The sequence below is a fragment of the Azolla caroliniana genome, unplaced genomic scaffold, assembly GCF_043228905.1.
Source record: "Azolla caroliniana isolate FFs.n. ecotype wild unplaced genomic scaffold, voAzoCaro1.0.p SCAF_15, whole genome shotgun sequence".
NCBI classification, from domain to species: Eukaryota; Viridiplantae; Streptophyta; class Polypodiopsida; order Salviniales; family Salviniaceae; genus Azolla; species Azolla caroliniana.
Genome location: NW_028230450.1, coordinates 13211876 through 13228939, shown reverse-complemented (window position 1 = coordinate 13228939; position 17064 = coordinate 13211876). Strand labels below are relative to the sequence as shown.

The following is a 17064-nucleotide window of genomic DNA, read 5'->3' as shown; positions in this document are numbered from 1 at the left end:
ATTCTCTTACTTTAGATATTTGGAGTCTGAACAAAATTGACATGCTATTTTCTGTAGGAGCTATCTCTCTTGCATTAGGAGTATCGATTGGGGCATTTTGTCAATTACTTTGGCAGGTACTTCAGTTTTTATCAGCGTGTCTAGATGAAGCTTAATATTACCTTGTATTTCTCATCCACAGGTGCCTTTGTACTTGACATGCTTAGAAGATCTGAGGTTCTCTGATATTAAAAACTCTGCCTAAAGAGCCCTTTTACACTACAGGTCAGGGCACATTATGCTTTGGGTTTTCCTTTTTTGCAATTTCATCCAGTCAATCCATTTACAGACAAGGATATCTATGAGGTTAGCGCTTCTGAAACTCAATCAAGAATGTAATGAAAATCTCAGTGTTCATAAGATATCTATCTACTTCATGAAAACAATTTCAAAACCAAGCAAGCTTATACTTTTAGTTTCAATTCCACACCTGATCATGTGTGATTGTCCTGTCCGATCTCTTTGCTGTGACCTTCATTTTCTATGTTCCTCTCTCTCAGGCATCTGCTTTTGTTGAACAATCTGGATTCACTCTGGAATGAGGATGCTTCCCTGAACTTGGAGAGGGCTACATTGGTGATTGTCGTGTCCGACCTCTTTGCTGTGACCTTCCTTTTCTATGTTTTTTGTTCTCATGCTTCTGCTTCTGTTCAACAGTCTGGACCTATCCAGCAATGAGGGTGCTTCACTGGCCTTGGAGAGGCCCACATTGTAGATTTTTTGAAGGCGGAAGTTCAGAATTGTAGGTTCTTAGATAACTAGATTCTTTAGTACTGTATATTTTTAAGTTCTTCTCAAAGATGATACAACATTTGAAGATGTAATTTTGCTTGTTTAGTGTTATAGACCATTTTGCCTTCGTAAAAAACGTTTATATATCTTTCTTTTCACTCCGTTATGTTAATTTGGCTGCACCTGCATTTCTTCCATTATATCATTCCCTTCCTCTGTGGCTTTCCGCATCCACTGACCCCATTCTTTTGGTTGTGCTCGCATTTGTTGCATCACTCCTCTTATCCTTCATGAAAAGAAAGAACTATGTACAAACGTCTAGTAAAGGCCAAAATGAGCTATGAGAGCAAAACATATATCTTAAAGATATTTTCAAGAAGTGCATTTCCTTATCAAGCAATTCTATCCGGTGCTTCCAATTTATGGAACCTTATTCTTCAAAAACCACATATCTAGCCTTGACCATGATGATAAACTGCATTGCATATTACCTTGAATAATGGTGCATTGACTCAAAAACCACTCTGCCATTCCTGCTCTTAAGTAAAACCCATACTGGCAGGTCCTCCATCTTCCTCAAACTGATCTGTAGTTTAAGTATTTACAGAAGCAATTTCGTGTTGTAATAGCTAAATGGGATTATGGAAAGGCCGTCTGGAGAATGGGAATTTCTGAAACATTCTTCACAAGTATAGTTAGTGTATGTAGATCCCAACGGAGTTCTGTTATCATAGGCAGTTTTTTAGGAGAGGCCTTCCTTCAATTAGGTCAATTGAGCTGGATTTTTGTCTTGTTTGTTTTCTATTGGATAAGGCTATCTTCTTACCTTGAAATGCTGCCTGTCTATAACCATTCCTTGATGCCTAGGTATTAGGTGCTGAATACATTGTACTAAGTAACTCCTTTTATGAAGGGTCCTTGAATAAAATTCCAATGACACCTTATTTGCATAGAGAGTGATGCCAAGATTGATAGGTGCATGCCATATGGCTATTTACTGAATGCAAGTTCTTTTAGATTGGGTTTGTCAGAGTAGTCTCACTTATCTGCAGCTTGGAAGGCCTTGCGTATAATTTGTCTTTCAAGTTTATATTTACAGGTGAAAACTCTAAAATACCCCTTAGCTCATATTTTATTCTCTCAAATGCCCTTGGTCAAGTCCAATTGTGTATGCGATTTAAGCCATTATCTGGTCAATATATTCCTGTTACTCTTTTTAGGGTTCCCATGGTGTTTTGTGGAAGAAAAAAAATCTTGATTATAATGGACTTCTCTTATTAATATCATATTTTAGTAGCACGTGTGCTAATCTTGTGTGCAGACAACCTAATTCTGAAATGCATGTCTTTATTTCTGGGGCTTGTTGGTTACATCACCTAACATTTAATTATTTTTGTTTCATAATATACACATGCTTGTGTTTTCTAATATGCAGATTGCAACGGTGCTTTTTCCGGCAATTCTTGGATCTAGCATGCTACAATTTGCAACATTAACAGATTTGTATTTTGCGTCATTTATTCCAGAAGCAGCGGCAGGACTTGGCTGTGAGTAATACAACACTGGTGACCCCATTTATCTCTTAAGTTTTTCATTGAAGGCTATCAAAGCTTTAAGTATTGTAATCATACATTTTTTACTACGATCAAACTTCCTATTTGATATCTTGTCTCTCTAAACTTGATTTACATATATTGCTTTCTTCTTTCTTACGTTTCTTGATTATTTCTTTATTGGGTATCTTGTCTTTTAAATCTTGATTTACATATATTGCTTTTTTCTTTCTTATGTTTCTTGAGGATTCATGCAACGCATACACAGATTCGCCATGCTTTAGCAAAACAGTAGGTGTGGATGCTAATACCAAACTAAAAGTAACTGATCAAATGCATGTTTATTACTGTTCTTATCTGCCTTCTAACTAATCGCAAAAAGATTGTTAATGCATTGACGATATGCAAATAACTTATGGACACATCTGAACAGTGGGTTGTCTCACTAAGGACCAAAACACATGGATACTTGAGGCTCCTATTTTTATTCGTAAATTTGAATTGAGAGCATTTCTTCTATTAGTAAGTGTTGGGAAACCGGTCTCTCCAGATGGGATCCGGAAGATATCCGGAAACCAGACCGGATGGATCCGGTGTAAACCGGAAGCAGGGACAGACTTGTAAATAGGTTTCATGTCTCCGAAGTGAGGGAAGCACCTACGATGGCGGGAGATAATGGCTTTTATCTATCGATGACAAGGGTGTCGAGGTCGTGGTCCATGTGGCCGGGGTCTACGTGCACGTGTTATGTCCTGGTTTGGAGCCCATTTGTGTATCCCCTGATGGACTTGTAGGATTAGTAGGAGTGATGGGGCTAAAGAAAGTTGTGATTGTTCTTTGTGGATGAGCTTGTGTGGTTGTATTCTTCAACAACTTTTCCCGATGTCTCTTGAGCCTAGCAAGAAAAGTCCTAGCCATCGTTGGTCCTCATATTCCATTACCTTGTATAGTAGGCCAAAGCCTTGTTTAAAGAGGCAATGGTATCTCTCTCTGATTTCATAAAAGACACGACAATGACAAACATAGTGTTCCTCAGATTCCACTCGATGACACAATTGGTAAATTCTCTCTTCTAGAGGTAGTCGTGTATATTTGCCTACCTCAATATGTAGCTAATGTGATGAAGTTCTGTTATAACCGCCGGTTGGTGAAGACAGAGCTCGGGGTTGTTGCCTCTGAGTCTCACTTTGTAGTACCTCTGCCCTATAGTCATCTTGTTCGAAGTCTGCGAACTCCCGTGGTTTTACCTCTTGAGGTTTTCCACGTAAACATAATGTGTCGTCTCATTTTGTGTAAGTGCATTAATCTTTATTTCAATTCTTTTGTTTTTATTGAGACTCGGTTGTGGCCGAGTGCTATTTCGCATAATTTGGTATCAGAGCATGGAAGATCCATTCGGCGGCATGTTCAAGCTCACCGGCTCCTACTACCCAATGTGGAAGTCGAAGATGATGGACATGTTGGCAATTAAAGATCTCTGGTTGCCGGTATAGTTTAGAGACAAAAGACCGGACAAGACCGACACCGCCACCTGGGAGGTGATGCACATAAAGACGACGGCTTACATTCGGTGCTTCATCGATATGAGCCTGTACAACAACTTCAACGAAGAAAGTAAGGCTCATGTGCTTTGGGAGAAGTATCATGCTAGAGAGCAAAAATGCTGTGAATCGGGTCTTAGTATTCTGGAAGTTAGTGAGACTCCAATACCAAGACGAATCCAGTATGGCTGAGCACATGAATGCCTTCCAAGGCTTCATAAACCAAACAACCTCGTTGGAAGTACCTCTAGCCGATGAGGTACTTGCATTGTTGTTGCTCGGTTCCCTCCCGGATATTTGGGAGACGCTAGTTGTGACTTGGGCAATACCGGGCCGGAAGGGAAACACCTATCCCTAACAAGGGTAAAATCAAGCTTGCTGGACGAAGAAGCTCGCCGGAAGGACCGGGAGTTTGGAACCGATCCGAAGGCCTTGGTTATGGATGATGACAATAACCGGGGAAGAGGCTGGAATCGGAGTCCCCAGAACCAAGACAAATCGGGGACGAGGTCGAAGTCAAGGGGGAGGCACTTTTAGAAGAATTACCGACACTTCCGGAAGGAGAAAGGAACCGACAATGTCGACTCAAAGAAGGGTCCGGATTAGAGAAGATTGGATCGAAAAGGAACGTCGGCAATCGCGACAAGCGAGGAAGAACTGTTGCTCATCACCGAAGTGAGCGAGCTACATATTGTCTGCGACGAGACGGCATGGGTGGTCGACTTCGGAGCGTCGTTCCACTTGACCCCTGACCGGAAATGCTTCTCATCCTATAGAGTCGTAGATCACGGTTGTGTCCGGATGGAAAATGAAGGGGCATGCTGAATTGTCAGCATAGGAGATGTGTGTTTGACGACATCAACCAGGTGCAAGTTGTTGCTGAAGGATGTCCAACATGTTCTAGAGGTTCGGTTAAACTTGCTATCAACTGGTCAGCGGATGATGAAGGCTACACGGGTAGCATTTGGAACGGAGTCATGAAGTTTTGCAAAGGAGGCTTGATCGTGGCTCGAGCCTGGAAGATCAACACACTGTACCTGATGGATGCCCGGATATGCCGGGAAGAAGTGAATGTGGCATCCGACAATGCGGGGAATGCGGAGACTTGTCAAAGATAACCTCATTCCGGAGGTGAAAGACGTGCAGCTGGAGAAATGCACCAACTGTTTGGCTAGCAAGCAGAACCAAACCTCTTTCCGATCGAGACCACCAAGAGACGGAATGCACTGTCGGAACTTGTGCATACCGATGTATGCCAAGTGGACACGAAGTCACATGCTAGATCCAAGTACTTCGTGACGTTCATAGACGACCACAACTGGAAGCTGTGGGTCTCACCGCTGAAGACGAAGGACTAGGTATTATCTATTTTCAAGGAATTCCATGCGAGGGTGGAAAGGGAAATTGGCTGGAAGCTAAAGGCGGTTCGAGCGGACAAAGGAGGCGAATACCGGGGATAGTTCGAGGAGTACTGCCGATTGAAGGGAATCCGGCTCAAATTTACCATGCTAAAGACACCGGAGCTAAACGGATTGGCCGAAAGGATGAAACGGACTGTGATGGAGAGAGTCTGAAGCATGTTGGCACATGCCAACCTATCCAAGACGTTTTGGGCTGAGGCACTGATGATACCAACGTATGTGATAAACAGATCACCCTCAGCGCCCTTAGATAGAGACACACCACAAAGAGTATGGACCGGTAAAGACGTGTCTTACCGACATCTGAAGGTATTCGGTTGTCTCGCTCACGTGCATGTAGCAAAGGGCAAGAGAGAAAAATTGGATTTGAAGTCTCGGCCATGCATATTCCTTGGATACGGTGATGATAAGTTCGGCTATCGAGTGTGGGACTTGGTCGACAAGAAGGTCTTCCGGAGTCGAGACATAGTCTTCATGGAAGACAAGAACATTGCCGATTCCGGGCCAACCGACAAAGATCGGTTGAAGGGTATAAGAACCCATCCAGCCGGAAGCCGATTGACACTCGAAGAACCAGCCAAATTCGGACAAAGAACCGAACTGACCGAAGAAGAATCGGACACCGGAACCGGACAAGACCCCAAATCGGATTCGGATGAAGAACAAACGGAGGAGCCGGTGGTCAGAAACCAAGGACGGAGATACCCTCTTAGAGAGAGAAAGGCCCCCCGAAGATTTTCGGATGCAGAGCACGTTTTACTAACCGATGAGGGGGAGCCAGAAAGCTTCGAAGAAGCAAAGAAAGACACCCACAACCGCAAGTGGTTAAGTTCCATGTAGGATGAGATGGATTCCCTGCATGAGAACCACACATATGAACTGATGGAGCTGCTGAAAGGAAAAAGAGTGCTTCGGAACAAGTGAGTGTACAAATTGAAACCGGGAGATGCCGGAAATCCACCAAGGTATAAGGCCCGCATTGTGGTGAAGGGCTTCCAATAGAAGAAAGGAGTAGATTTCAATGAGATCGTTGCCCCGGTAGTAAAGATGACATCCATCCGGACTGTGTTGAGCATTGTGGCAAGCATGGACCTCGAGGTCGAGTAGGTAGACGTCAAGACGGCGTTCTTGCACGGTGACCTCGAAGAAGAGATCTACATGCTACAGCCGGAGGGATTTGTCAAGAAAGGGAAGGAGCACCTCGTGTGTTGGTTACAGAAGAGCTTATACGGACTAAAGCAAGCTCCGCGGCAATGGTACCGGAAGTTCGACTCCTTCATAACCAACTAAGGATACCAGAAGATGCAGGCCGACAACTGCGTATTTGTGAAGAAGTTCGACGGAGGTGACTTCCTGATACTACTGTTGTATGTGGACGACATGCTGATCGTCGGACCAGACTGAACCAATATCGGGAATTTGAAGAAGGCCTTGAACCGGACCTTCTCAATGAAAGATCTGGGTCCGGCGAGACAGATATTGGGGATGCACATAGTCCGGGACCGGACAAAGAAGCAATTGTGGCTGTCAAAGGAAAAGTATGTGACAAAGGTGCTTCAAAGTTTCAGCATGTTGGATGCGAAGCTGATCAGATTGACACTTTTGGCAAATTGCAAACTGTCCGGAAGATAGAGTCCGAAGACAAAGTCAGAGAAGTCAGAAATGATGAAGATACATATGCAATCCGGGAGAACAGTTGGCCGCGGTCAAGTGGATACTCCGATACCTGAAAGGCTCCGGAAAACCCTGTTGGGAATCGACGCTTCGATTCACCTTCTTCTCTCGGCCACAACCGAGTAATCGCGGATCAATGCAGTAGAAAATAGGAACCACACGGAGAAACAAAAAAAAACGCGCGAGTACACAGGAATTAACGTGGAAAACCCAGACGGGAAAAACCACGGGAGCACAAGACTCCAACCCAACACTATACAGAGAAGTATACAATGACGAGCTGCAAGGCGACGACCTTGAGCTCGCTGTCCTCGCCACAGGCGGCGGAAATACACAGAGGCGTCTACCTCTTCCTCTCTCGCGCTCTATCTCTCTCACGGCTGCTCTCTCTTCACTCCTCTAAAAGTGAAAAACCAGAAAAATAAGAAGCAACACACAAACTATTTGCCCTAAGTCATATTTATACTTATATGACTTTGGGCTATTTACAACTGTAGCCTCAGGGGCCCATAGCGAACATATTCACGGATATGTCCCTGCATCCGGATCGCTCACCGGGTACATTCGTCATCCGGTACCGAAGCCGGGGTCTTCGTCATCCGGATCCGAAACCGAAACCGGGCTTGTCGGCATCCATCCCAGATATCCGACCATCCCATCCGAAAGGGACCGAAATCCCAACAAACTCCCCCTTCACTTCGGCATGGGATGTCTCTCCAATCCGATCCTCTTCCGGCATGCTTCCAGCTTGTCGGGTGTGAGCACCTTGGTCAGCATATCCGACCCGTTCTCGTCCGTGTGGATCTTCGTCAGCACGAACTCCTTGTCTTCTATCCTTTCCCGGATCCAGTGATATCTTCGCTGGATGTGCTTCGTCCGGGAGTGATAGGCCGCGTTCTTCGCAAGGTGGATTGCACTCTGACTATCGCAGTAGAGTCGGTACTCCTCCTGTTGGATACCGAGCTCTCTAATGAAGTCCTTCATCCATATTATTTCCTTGCCGGCTTCAACAGCCGCCATGTACTCCGCCTCCGTGGTTGACAACGCAACCGTCTTCTGCAGCCTCGACTGCCAGGAAACAGCTCCCCCTGCATACGTCATCACATACCCTGATGTGGACCGGCTGGTATCTGCATCAGCCGACATATCTGAATCTGTGAAGCCGTCGAGTTCGGGCTTACCGGAGCCGAATCGGAGGCACACGTTCGCCGTGCCCTTCAGGTATCGGAGTATCCACTTGGCCGCGTTCCAATGCTCTTTGCCGGGATTGCTCATGTACCGGCTCACCACTCCTACTGCATATCCGATGTCCGGTCTCGTACACACCATGGCGTACATCAAGCTCCCGACGGCTGAGGCATACGGCACTTTCATCATATCCTCCTTTTCAGCCTTTGTCTTGGGACTTTGCTTGCTGGACAGCTTGCAGTTTGCCGGGAGGGTCGATCCGACCGGTCTTGCTTCCGACATGTTGAACCGGTGAAGCACCTTCGTCACGTACTTCTCCTGTGACAGCCACAACTGCTTCTTCTTCCGGTCCCGGATGATGTGCATCCCTAGTATTTGCCTCGCCGGACCCAGGTCCTTCATTGAGAAGGTTCGGTGAAGAGCCTTCTTCAGCATCCGTATCTTGACCTGGTCCCGTCCGACGATCAACATGTCGTCCACGTACAGGAGGAGTATTAGAAAGTCTCCTCCTTCGAACTTCTTCACAAACACACAGTGGTCGGACTGCGTTTTGAGGTACCCTTCGTCGGTCATGAAGGAGTCGAACTTCCGGTACCATTGCCGGGGAGCCTGCTTCAGTCCGTAAAGGCTCTTCTTCAGCCGGCATACCAGGTGCTCCTTCCCTTTCTTCTCGAATCCTTCCGGTTGCTGCATGTAGATCTCTTCTTCGAGGTCACCGTGAAGGAATGCCGTCTTCACGTCCATCTGTTCTACCTCGAGGTCCATGCTTGCCGCTATGCTCAGCACCGTCCGGATGGAGGTCATCTTCACTACCGGGGCAAATATCTCGTCGAAGTCGACGCCCTTCTTCTGCTGAAACCCCTTCACCACGATCCTGGCTTTGTATCTCGGGGGGTTTCCGGCATCTCCCGGTTTCAGCTTGAACACCCACTTGTTTCGAAGTGCCCGCTTTTCTTTCGGCAACTCCACAAGTTCATATGTGTGGTTCTCATGCAGGGAATCCATCTCGTCCTGCATGGCACTCAACCACCTGCGGCTCTGAGTGTCATGTTTTGCTTCTTCAAAGCTCTCCGGCTCCCCCTCGTCGGTTAGCAGCACGTGCTCTGGTTCCGGAAATCTCCGGGGGGCCCTTCTCTCTCTTAGAGGATATCTCCGTTCCGGAGCTTCGGTAATCGGTTCTTCCGATTCTTCTTCATCCGAATCCATTTCGGGATCGGGGCCGGTTCCGGTATCATTTTCATCTTCTTCGGTCGGTTCGGTTTCTTCACCGTCTTCGGCCGGATCCTCGAGTGCTAACCGGTCCCTTGCCGGTCGGGACTGCTCCTCGTAGAGGTGATCCTCACCAGTCGACTTGGAGCTCTTCATCTTCTTCTCCGACTCCCAGTCGGCGAGTGTCTTGTCCTCCATGAAGATGATATCTCGACTCCTGAATATCTTCTTGTCGACCGGGTCCCATACTCGGTAGCCGAACTCGTCATCGCCGTAACCGAGGAATATGCATGGCCGGGTCTTTGGATCTAGCTTTCCTCTCCGGTCCTTTGCCACATGCATGTATGCGAGACACCCGAACACCTTCAGATGCCGGTAGGATACTTCCCTACCGGTCCACACTCTCTGCGGCGTGTCTCCGCCCAAAGGTACTGAGGGTGATCTGTTTATCACGTATGTCGCCGTCGACATCGCCTCAGCCCAAAAACCCTTGGGTAATTCCGCATGCGCCAGCATACTCCGGACCCTCTCCATTATGGTCCGATTCATCCTCTCGGCCAGCCCGTTCAGTTCCGGCGTCTTCGGCACAGTAAACTCGAGCCGGATTCCCTTCGAGCGACAGTACTCCTGGAACTGTCCCCGGTATTCCCCTCCGTTATCCGCTCGTATCGCTTTCAGCTTCTTGCCGGATTCTCTTTCCACTCTCGCGTGGAGTTCTTTGAAGACGGACAACACTTGGTCCTTTGTCTTCATCGGTGCCGTCCACAGTCTTCGGCTATGATCATCTATGAAAGTTACGAAGTACTGGGCTCCGCCATGTGACTTCGTTTCTACCTGACACACATCGGTGTGCACCAACTCCAATGGTGCGCTACGTCTCGTCGGTGGCCTTGAGTGGAAGGAGGTTCGGTTCTGCTTACCGGCCAGGCAATCGGTGCACTTCTCCAGGTGCACGTGCTTCACTGGAATAAGGTTGTCTTCTGCAAGCCTCTTCATCCCCTTCTCACTCATGTGGCACAGTCTTTTGTGCCACAGCTCACCGGCAGTGTCGGCTGCCACATTCAGCTCTTCCGGACATAACCAGGCATACATCAGGTACAGTGTGTTGACCTTCCGGGCCCGAGCCACTATCAAGCTCCCCTTGCTGAACTTCATGACACCGTTCCGGATGCTACCCGTGTAGCCTTCATCATCTAGCCTCCCGGCCGAAATCAGGTTCAGTCGGACCTCCGGAACGTGTCGGACATTCTTCAGCAGCATTTTGCATCCGGTCGGGGTTGTCAACCACACGTCTCCTATGCCGGCAATCCGGCACGTACCTTCGTTTCCCATCCGAACACAGCCATGCTCGCCGGCTGTGTAGGATGAGAAGTATCTTCTCTCCGGGGTCAGGTGGAACGATGCTCCGGAATCGACCACCCAGGTCGTCTCATCGCCGGCAATGTTTAGTTCACCTTCTTCGGTGATGAGCATGATCTCCTCTTCACTTGCCGCGAGTGCCGTCGTTCCTTTCCGGTCCTGTCCTCGCCGATCCGAACCATTTCGGTCCGTGGCTCCCCGGTATGCACCGTTTCTCTCCGGTGACTTCTTCGAATCGGTGTTGTCGGTTCCATTGTCCTTTCGGTAATGCCGACAATTCTTTCGGAAGTGCCCGGGCTTCCCACAGTGGAAGCATGTGGGCCTTCCTCTTGACTGCGACCGGGTCCCCGACTTCTCCCGTCTTTGCGGACTCCGGTTCCATTGTCTTCCCCGATCCGATTCGGTAAACAACATCTTCGGGTCGGAGGCCGGTTCCTTATCTCTCCGACGCGCTTCTTCATTCAAAATACTTGTCTTTACCGTTTGTAAGGACAAGTTATCTTCGGTGCAGGAGGTGCTGAGAGTCACCACCAAGTTCTCCCAGCTTTCCGGCAATGTACACATCAGGATGATGGCTTGCATTGCATCCTCCAATGGGAACTTGATCGCCGCAAGCTGATTCACGAATCCCATGAACGTGCTTACGTGTTCCACCATACTCTCGCCGTCCCGGTACTTAAGATTCACAATCTTCCTCATCAGGGAGGTCCGGTTCAGCGCATTCTTCCTCTCGTAGATGCCCGACAGCTTCCGCCACATCTCATATGCGTTGGTGTCGTTCGCCACATGTTGTAGGACGCTAACATCGACATATTGTCGGATCGTCGCTACGGCTTTCCGGTTCAGGAGCTTCCACTCCGACTCAAGTACCCCCTTCGGTATTTCCGACCTGTCAATCGGTTCGTACAGGTCCCGAACAATCAGAAGATCCTCCATCTTGATCTTCCAGTCGGCGTAATTCTGTGCATTCAGCACCATCATCATCGGCTGCCCGCTGCCGCCGCCTTCCATTTTCTGCAACAGTCGCTCTGATACCAGTTTGTTGGGAATCGACGCTTCGATTCACCTTCTTCTCTCGGCCACAACCGAGTAATCGCGGATCAATGCAGTAGAAAATAGGAACCACACGGAGAAACAAAAAAAAACGCGCGAGTACACAGGAATTAACGTGGAAAACCCAGACGGGAAAAACCACGGGAGCACAAGACTCCAACCCAACACTATACAGAGAAGTATACAATGACGAGCTGCAAGGCGACGACCTTGAGCTCGCTGTCCTCGCCACAGGCGGCGGAAATACACAGAGGCGTCTACCTCTTCCTCTCTCGCGCTCTATCTCTCTCACGACTGCTCTCTCTTCACTCCTCTAAAAGTGAAAAACCAGAAAAATAAGAAGCAACACACAAACTATTTGCCCTAAGTCATATTTATACTTATATGACTTTGGGCTATTTACAACTGTAGCCTCAGGGGCCCATAGCGAACATATTCACGGATATGTCCCTGCATCCGGATCGCTCACCGGGTACATTCGTCATCCGGTACCGAAGCTGGGGTCTTCGTCATCCGGATCCGAAACCGAAACCGGGCTTGTCGGCATCCATCCCAGATATCCGACCATCCCATCCGAAAGGGACCGAAATCCCAACAAACCCCTATTTGAAGGCTTCACCGATTCGGACATGTCGGCTGATGCAGATACAGCCGGTATACATCCGGATACGTTATGACATATGCGGGGGGAGCCGTATCATGGTAGTCGAGGTTGAAGAAGTCCGTTGCACCGTATCGTGGCAATTGTGGAAGCTGGCAAGGAAGTGCCATCCACCTTGTAAAGAATGCGGTGTACCACTCCAGGACAAAGCACATCCAGCGTAGATACCATTGGCTCCGGGAGAGAGTAGAAGAGCAAGACTTTGCGCTGTATCTACTGGCTCCGGGAGAGAGTTGAAGAGCAAGACTTTGCGCTGTATCTACTGGCTCCGGGAGAGAGTTGAAGAGCAAGACTTTGCGTTGGTAAAGATCCACACGGAGGAAAACGGATCAGACATGCTGACCAAGGTACTGTCAGTCGACAAGCTGGACGAGTGTAGAAAACGGATCGGATTGACAAAACATCCCATGCCGGAAGGGGAGATTGTTGGGAAACCGGTCTCTACGGATGGGATCCGGAAGATATCCGGAAACCAGACCGGATGGATCCGGTGTAAACCGGAAGCAGGGACAGACTTGTAAATAGGTTTCATGGGAGCCATTGAGGCTACATTTGTAAATAGTCTAAAGTTATATAAGTGTAAATATAACTTAGGGCAATCATCTTAGATGTAGATGAGAAAAAACATTGTTATTGTTGTACAGAGAGAGGGAGAAAGAAAGAAAGAAAGATATATTAACGTCTTTTAAGAGGCCAAAATGGCTTATAAGACCAAATAAGAGATTACATCTTGAGTGTTGTCTCGTCTTTGAGAACAAATCAAAATAAAATAAATACTACACAGCAAATATAAAAGTAAATAAGATGAAAAGAGAAGAAACGAGGGAATCTGGTTTTTGGCACATGTGAGATTCTCGAGCTTTGTCTTCGCCAACCGGCGGTTACAACAGAAAATCTTTTTGTATATCTCTCTCTCTCTTTCGAAGATAAAAGCTACAATATACCTAACTTGACAATCTCACATGTGCCAAAAACCAGATTCCCTCGTTTCTTCTTTTTTCATCTTATTTACTTTTGTATTTACTGTGTAGTATTTATTTTATTTTGATTTGTTCTCAAAGACGAGACAGCACTCAAGATGTAATCTCTTATTTGGTCTTATAGGCCATTTTGGCCTCTTAAAAGACGTTAATATATCTTTCTTTACATGCATGTTCCCATTTGCTTAGAGATTCCATGTATTTTGTGCATTCATGTACCATGAATTTGTTTCTCTATTTGAATGTGCATTGAGATTGTGTATATATCATAATAATAATGTGTGGTCTTGCATGCAGATGCAAATCTTCTTGTCATGGCACCACTTGGTATCCTGTCAAGCTCGATTATATTGCCAATGATATCTTTATTTGCGGAGTTCATAGAGGTACAGTGTTAAAGCAAAACCTTTTGATAAAATTCAGCATTACTGTCAGCACATTACTTCAAGTGATTAGATAGAACTACTTATAGTCTTATATGATATAGAAGAGTTGCAAACACAATGTTAACATGCAGTGTGACGAACTGAATAAATAAGTGCTTCAAATAAGTGCTTCCTACATATCCCTGCGAATGTGACATTACTGACGATAGTGATGGTATGCAGCATTAAGACTACATTTTGAGAGTTTTTTTATTCTTTATTTTTCAATGTTTTATTACTAATAGAATCTCTTAGTCTACAAATGAAGTAAAGTGAAGCAAAAGTGACAGTGAGGAAATACTGAGGCAAGAGTGAAGATTCAAGTAATTCCGAACTCATCCATTATGAACCCATGTTGCATTTAGCTTAGGAAGTAAAATGGCTTCGTTTTGACTACCAATCGTAAGGAAATAGGAGGAGCTTTGACATATCTCATATGCTTTTACTGGGGTGGAAAATAACTCCTTATTGGAGGCTGCAATGATATTTTAATTGCATTTTCTACATATAAATAAATGATAGGAGGAATTAATTGAGAATAAATGGATTAATGTGCCCATTGAGCTTAATGGATTAATGCTGTACTATGAATGTGCCATGATGGATAGTCCAGGCTAAGGTTATGGGTAAAGTGCACTTACAGGATGGAAGCAATATTTGGCGTTGAGAATACATGAACTAGTGCCTTGATATACAGAATACACGCTCAACCCATATTTTTCTGTGTTTCCTATGCTCAAGATAAAAAAAAATCTGTTTACTAGCATAATCTGTATTTCAGACACTCGATGCTAGTAAATGCATTCATTGTGTTTTTAAATATGTATTTTCCTAGCTCAGATGATGGTCCATATTGTGGAGTCAAACTTCTGTGAATGGCTCTGTTAAATCTATTAAATACATTTTCATCAATAACTTAACCACTACCATCAAAGTGATATCTCCAATCTGATAGCAATTTATTGGAGATGAATATGAATGAAAATTTATATGTAGGTGTATATAAATTTGTGTTTAAAAATCTCTGATATCAACATAAACTAGTTTGTTTTTATCAAAGAAAACTAACTTGGATTGTTAGTTGCTACAGCCTCCAGATTTTGCTGAATTGAAAGATAGAATCAGTGAAGCAATTCTCCTAGTTCTGGTACACATTGTATACAAAAAGGAAATTTCCTGTCTTTCCTTTTTTATTCATAGTTTCATAGTTAAAAGTTGTACAGGTGACAAGTCTATCAATGACAGCAATAGTACTTCCCCTCTCAAGACCATTAGTGGAAGTTGTATTGCAACGTTTGTCTTTTGGTGCATCAGCATCCACAATGGTCTCTTCTATACTATCATATTGTAAGCATACACACATCATCCTTCTTTGTTCTTGTTCTCTTTCAGAGGAAGTAATTGAATGGTTTACTAACATTGTAGATATTGCTGGCTCATCAATTTATCTCATGCGAGAGGTCTTTATTCAACTGTTTTACATTCTTGGTGATGGAAAGACGCCCTTTTGCATAAGCATTGCTGCAATTGGCATAAATGCTCTGCTAGACTGGGTTTTAGTAAGAGCGTTTTCCTTTGGTCCTGAAGGTTTGGTAGGTTCAGTGGGTGGTTCTGGAGGATTACTAGTCTTAACCATCCAATAAAATAACAAATTTGTTTTATGTTTTAGGTGCTTGCAACCACACTTGTACATACTCTATCTATTGTGGCATTGATTGCAATTCTTTATCCTAAACTAAATGGTAATTATTTCAATATGTTGAGTTTATGAATAAACTAGGAGAATTATTTTTAAATTGATTTCTTTTTAACTGTATTATCAGGATTACCACTCCGAAAATGGCTATACTTTTGTGGTTTAATCTTTGGAGCTTCAATCCTAGCAGGTGGTGCAACGAAAACATCATACAAATGGGGTTTTGGTGTTTTACTGAAATTAAGGTATGCCAACCTAATAGAATTATTCTTGTTTATAATCTTGAACCACAATGTAATGTAAGGCAACATTGAAGGATAGCAATTAAGCTCACTTAGTTGAATACTCATTATTACATAAACTGTGGTGCATCTCATTCCTCTTGTTATTTGAGTGTTTAATTTTATATCTGTACATATAGAAGTATCATTGCTATTTCCTGGCTTGGGCACAGAAGTTAAACTATGACATGTGGGCAGCAGGTTCTTTTGTACATGGACCAGAGACTTGCACGAACTGTCTAGTCTAACCAAACACTGTAAATTGAATGTACACACTTCAAACAAAAGGAAGTGAGAAAACCACTATTCAGTTATCAAGCTATAGCATTCAATTGATTCACTGTCTTTATCATGCATGCCAGTATGTGCCAAATCCAATTAAAAATGCAGGCCTCTATTCAATGAAGAGAAATATCTTCTTAGAAGGACAATTTAAATAAGAATAAATATTTCAGTGTTAATTATGGTGGATTTCGCCTTCAGCTCACATGGCCATCCGTTTTCCAATGCAGGCTATTATGGGTGGTTAAAATTTGCTCAATGGTCTTTGCAAGCTGTGTTGGCCTAACAACTTTCTGTCTGGTTATATGCATATTTGGGCAAACTGAAATTCAAATCTTGAAAAGGTTATTCTATCGCCGATTGAAGAAACAAATATAACCTTTGTTAGCATGATACACAGGAATCATTGCTCAATGTGAAGAAAACTTCAGTGGGTTCCACAAGGATCATCAGTCAATGCTCTGGAAACTTATATTCTCTGGGAGGGATGATCTTTGTCCATGTTAAATCATGATTACATGGTAGACACGTATCCTTGGTCAACATATAAACTTCGTATTTTGCTTCTCGAGTATGGTGTATGAGCAATGCCCAACCACCACTTTGTAACCACAACTAACATGCATGCAAAATATTAAGTATATCGATAAGATAGGACTTGGACATGAGGTCAGTGATTCCTTCACAAATGTAAATATTTCTAAAATTTCTTCCTATATAATGTGTTTACTATAAGATGTTATGTTATTGGGAATAATTGATGGTATTATTATTATTATTGAATGCTTTTACTTGATTAAAATTGGACCCATGAAGGACAATGTTGTATAGGGTTCCCTTGACCAAAAGGCCTCATAAGACAAATTTCTACCTTCAATAGTATGCCTAAACTAGGAAGCTCATGGATTTTTCACCTCAAGGCCTAAAATATAAATTGACCCGACTTTTAGAATGGCATGGGAACGAGCAA

General features: G+C 44.7%; 1 protein-coding gene across 4 annotated transcripts in view; it reads left to right on the top strand.

The window, feature by feature from the left end:
- LOC147854704 (uncharacterized) overlaps positions 1-16805 on the top strand; it is a 36598-nt gene extending 19793 nt beyond the window's left edge. For 2 of the 4 annotated variants that reach the window (XM_087331263.1, XM_087331267.1), the window contains exons 12-21: positions 58-116; positions 265-345; positions 2207-2318; positions 13708-13796; positions 14917-14982; positions 15059-15182; positions 15261-15427; positions 15505-15577; positions 15659-15776; positions 16325-16805. In XM_087331263.1, the coding sequence (XP_087187389.1) occupies positions 58-116; positions 265-345; positions 2207-2318; positions 13708-13796; positions 14917-14982; positions 15059-15182; positions 15261-15427; positions 15505-15577; positions 15659-15776; positions 16325-16472 (1037 nt within the window). In that variant the 3' untranslated portion in view covers positions 16473-16805. Of the gene's footprint in view, positions 1-57; positions 117-264; positions 346-2206; positions 2319-13707; positions 13797-14916; positions 14983-15058; positions 15183-15260; positions 15428-15504; positions 15578-15658; positions 15777-15985 lie in introns of all 4 variants that reach the window. The other 2 variants (XM_087331264.1, XM_087331265.1) reach the window with 2 other exon arrangements.
- Positions 16806-17064: the final 259 nt, after the last annotated feature.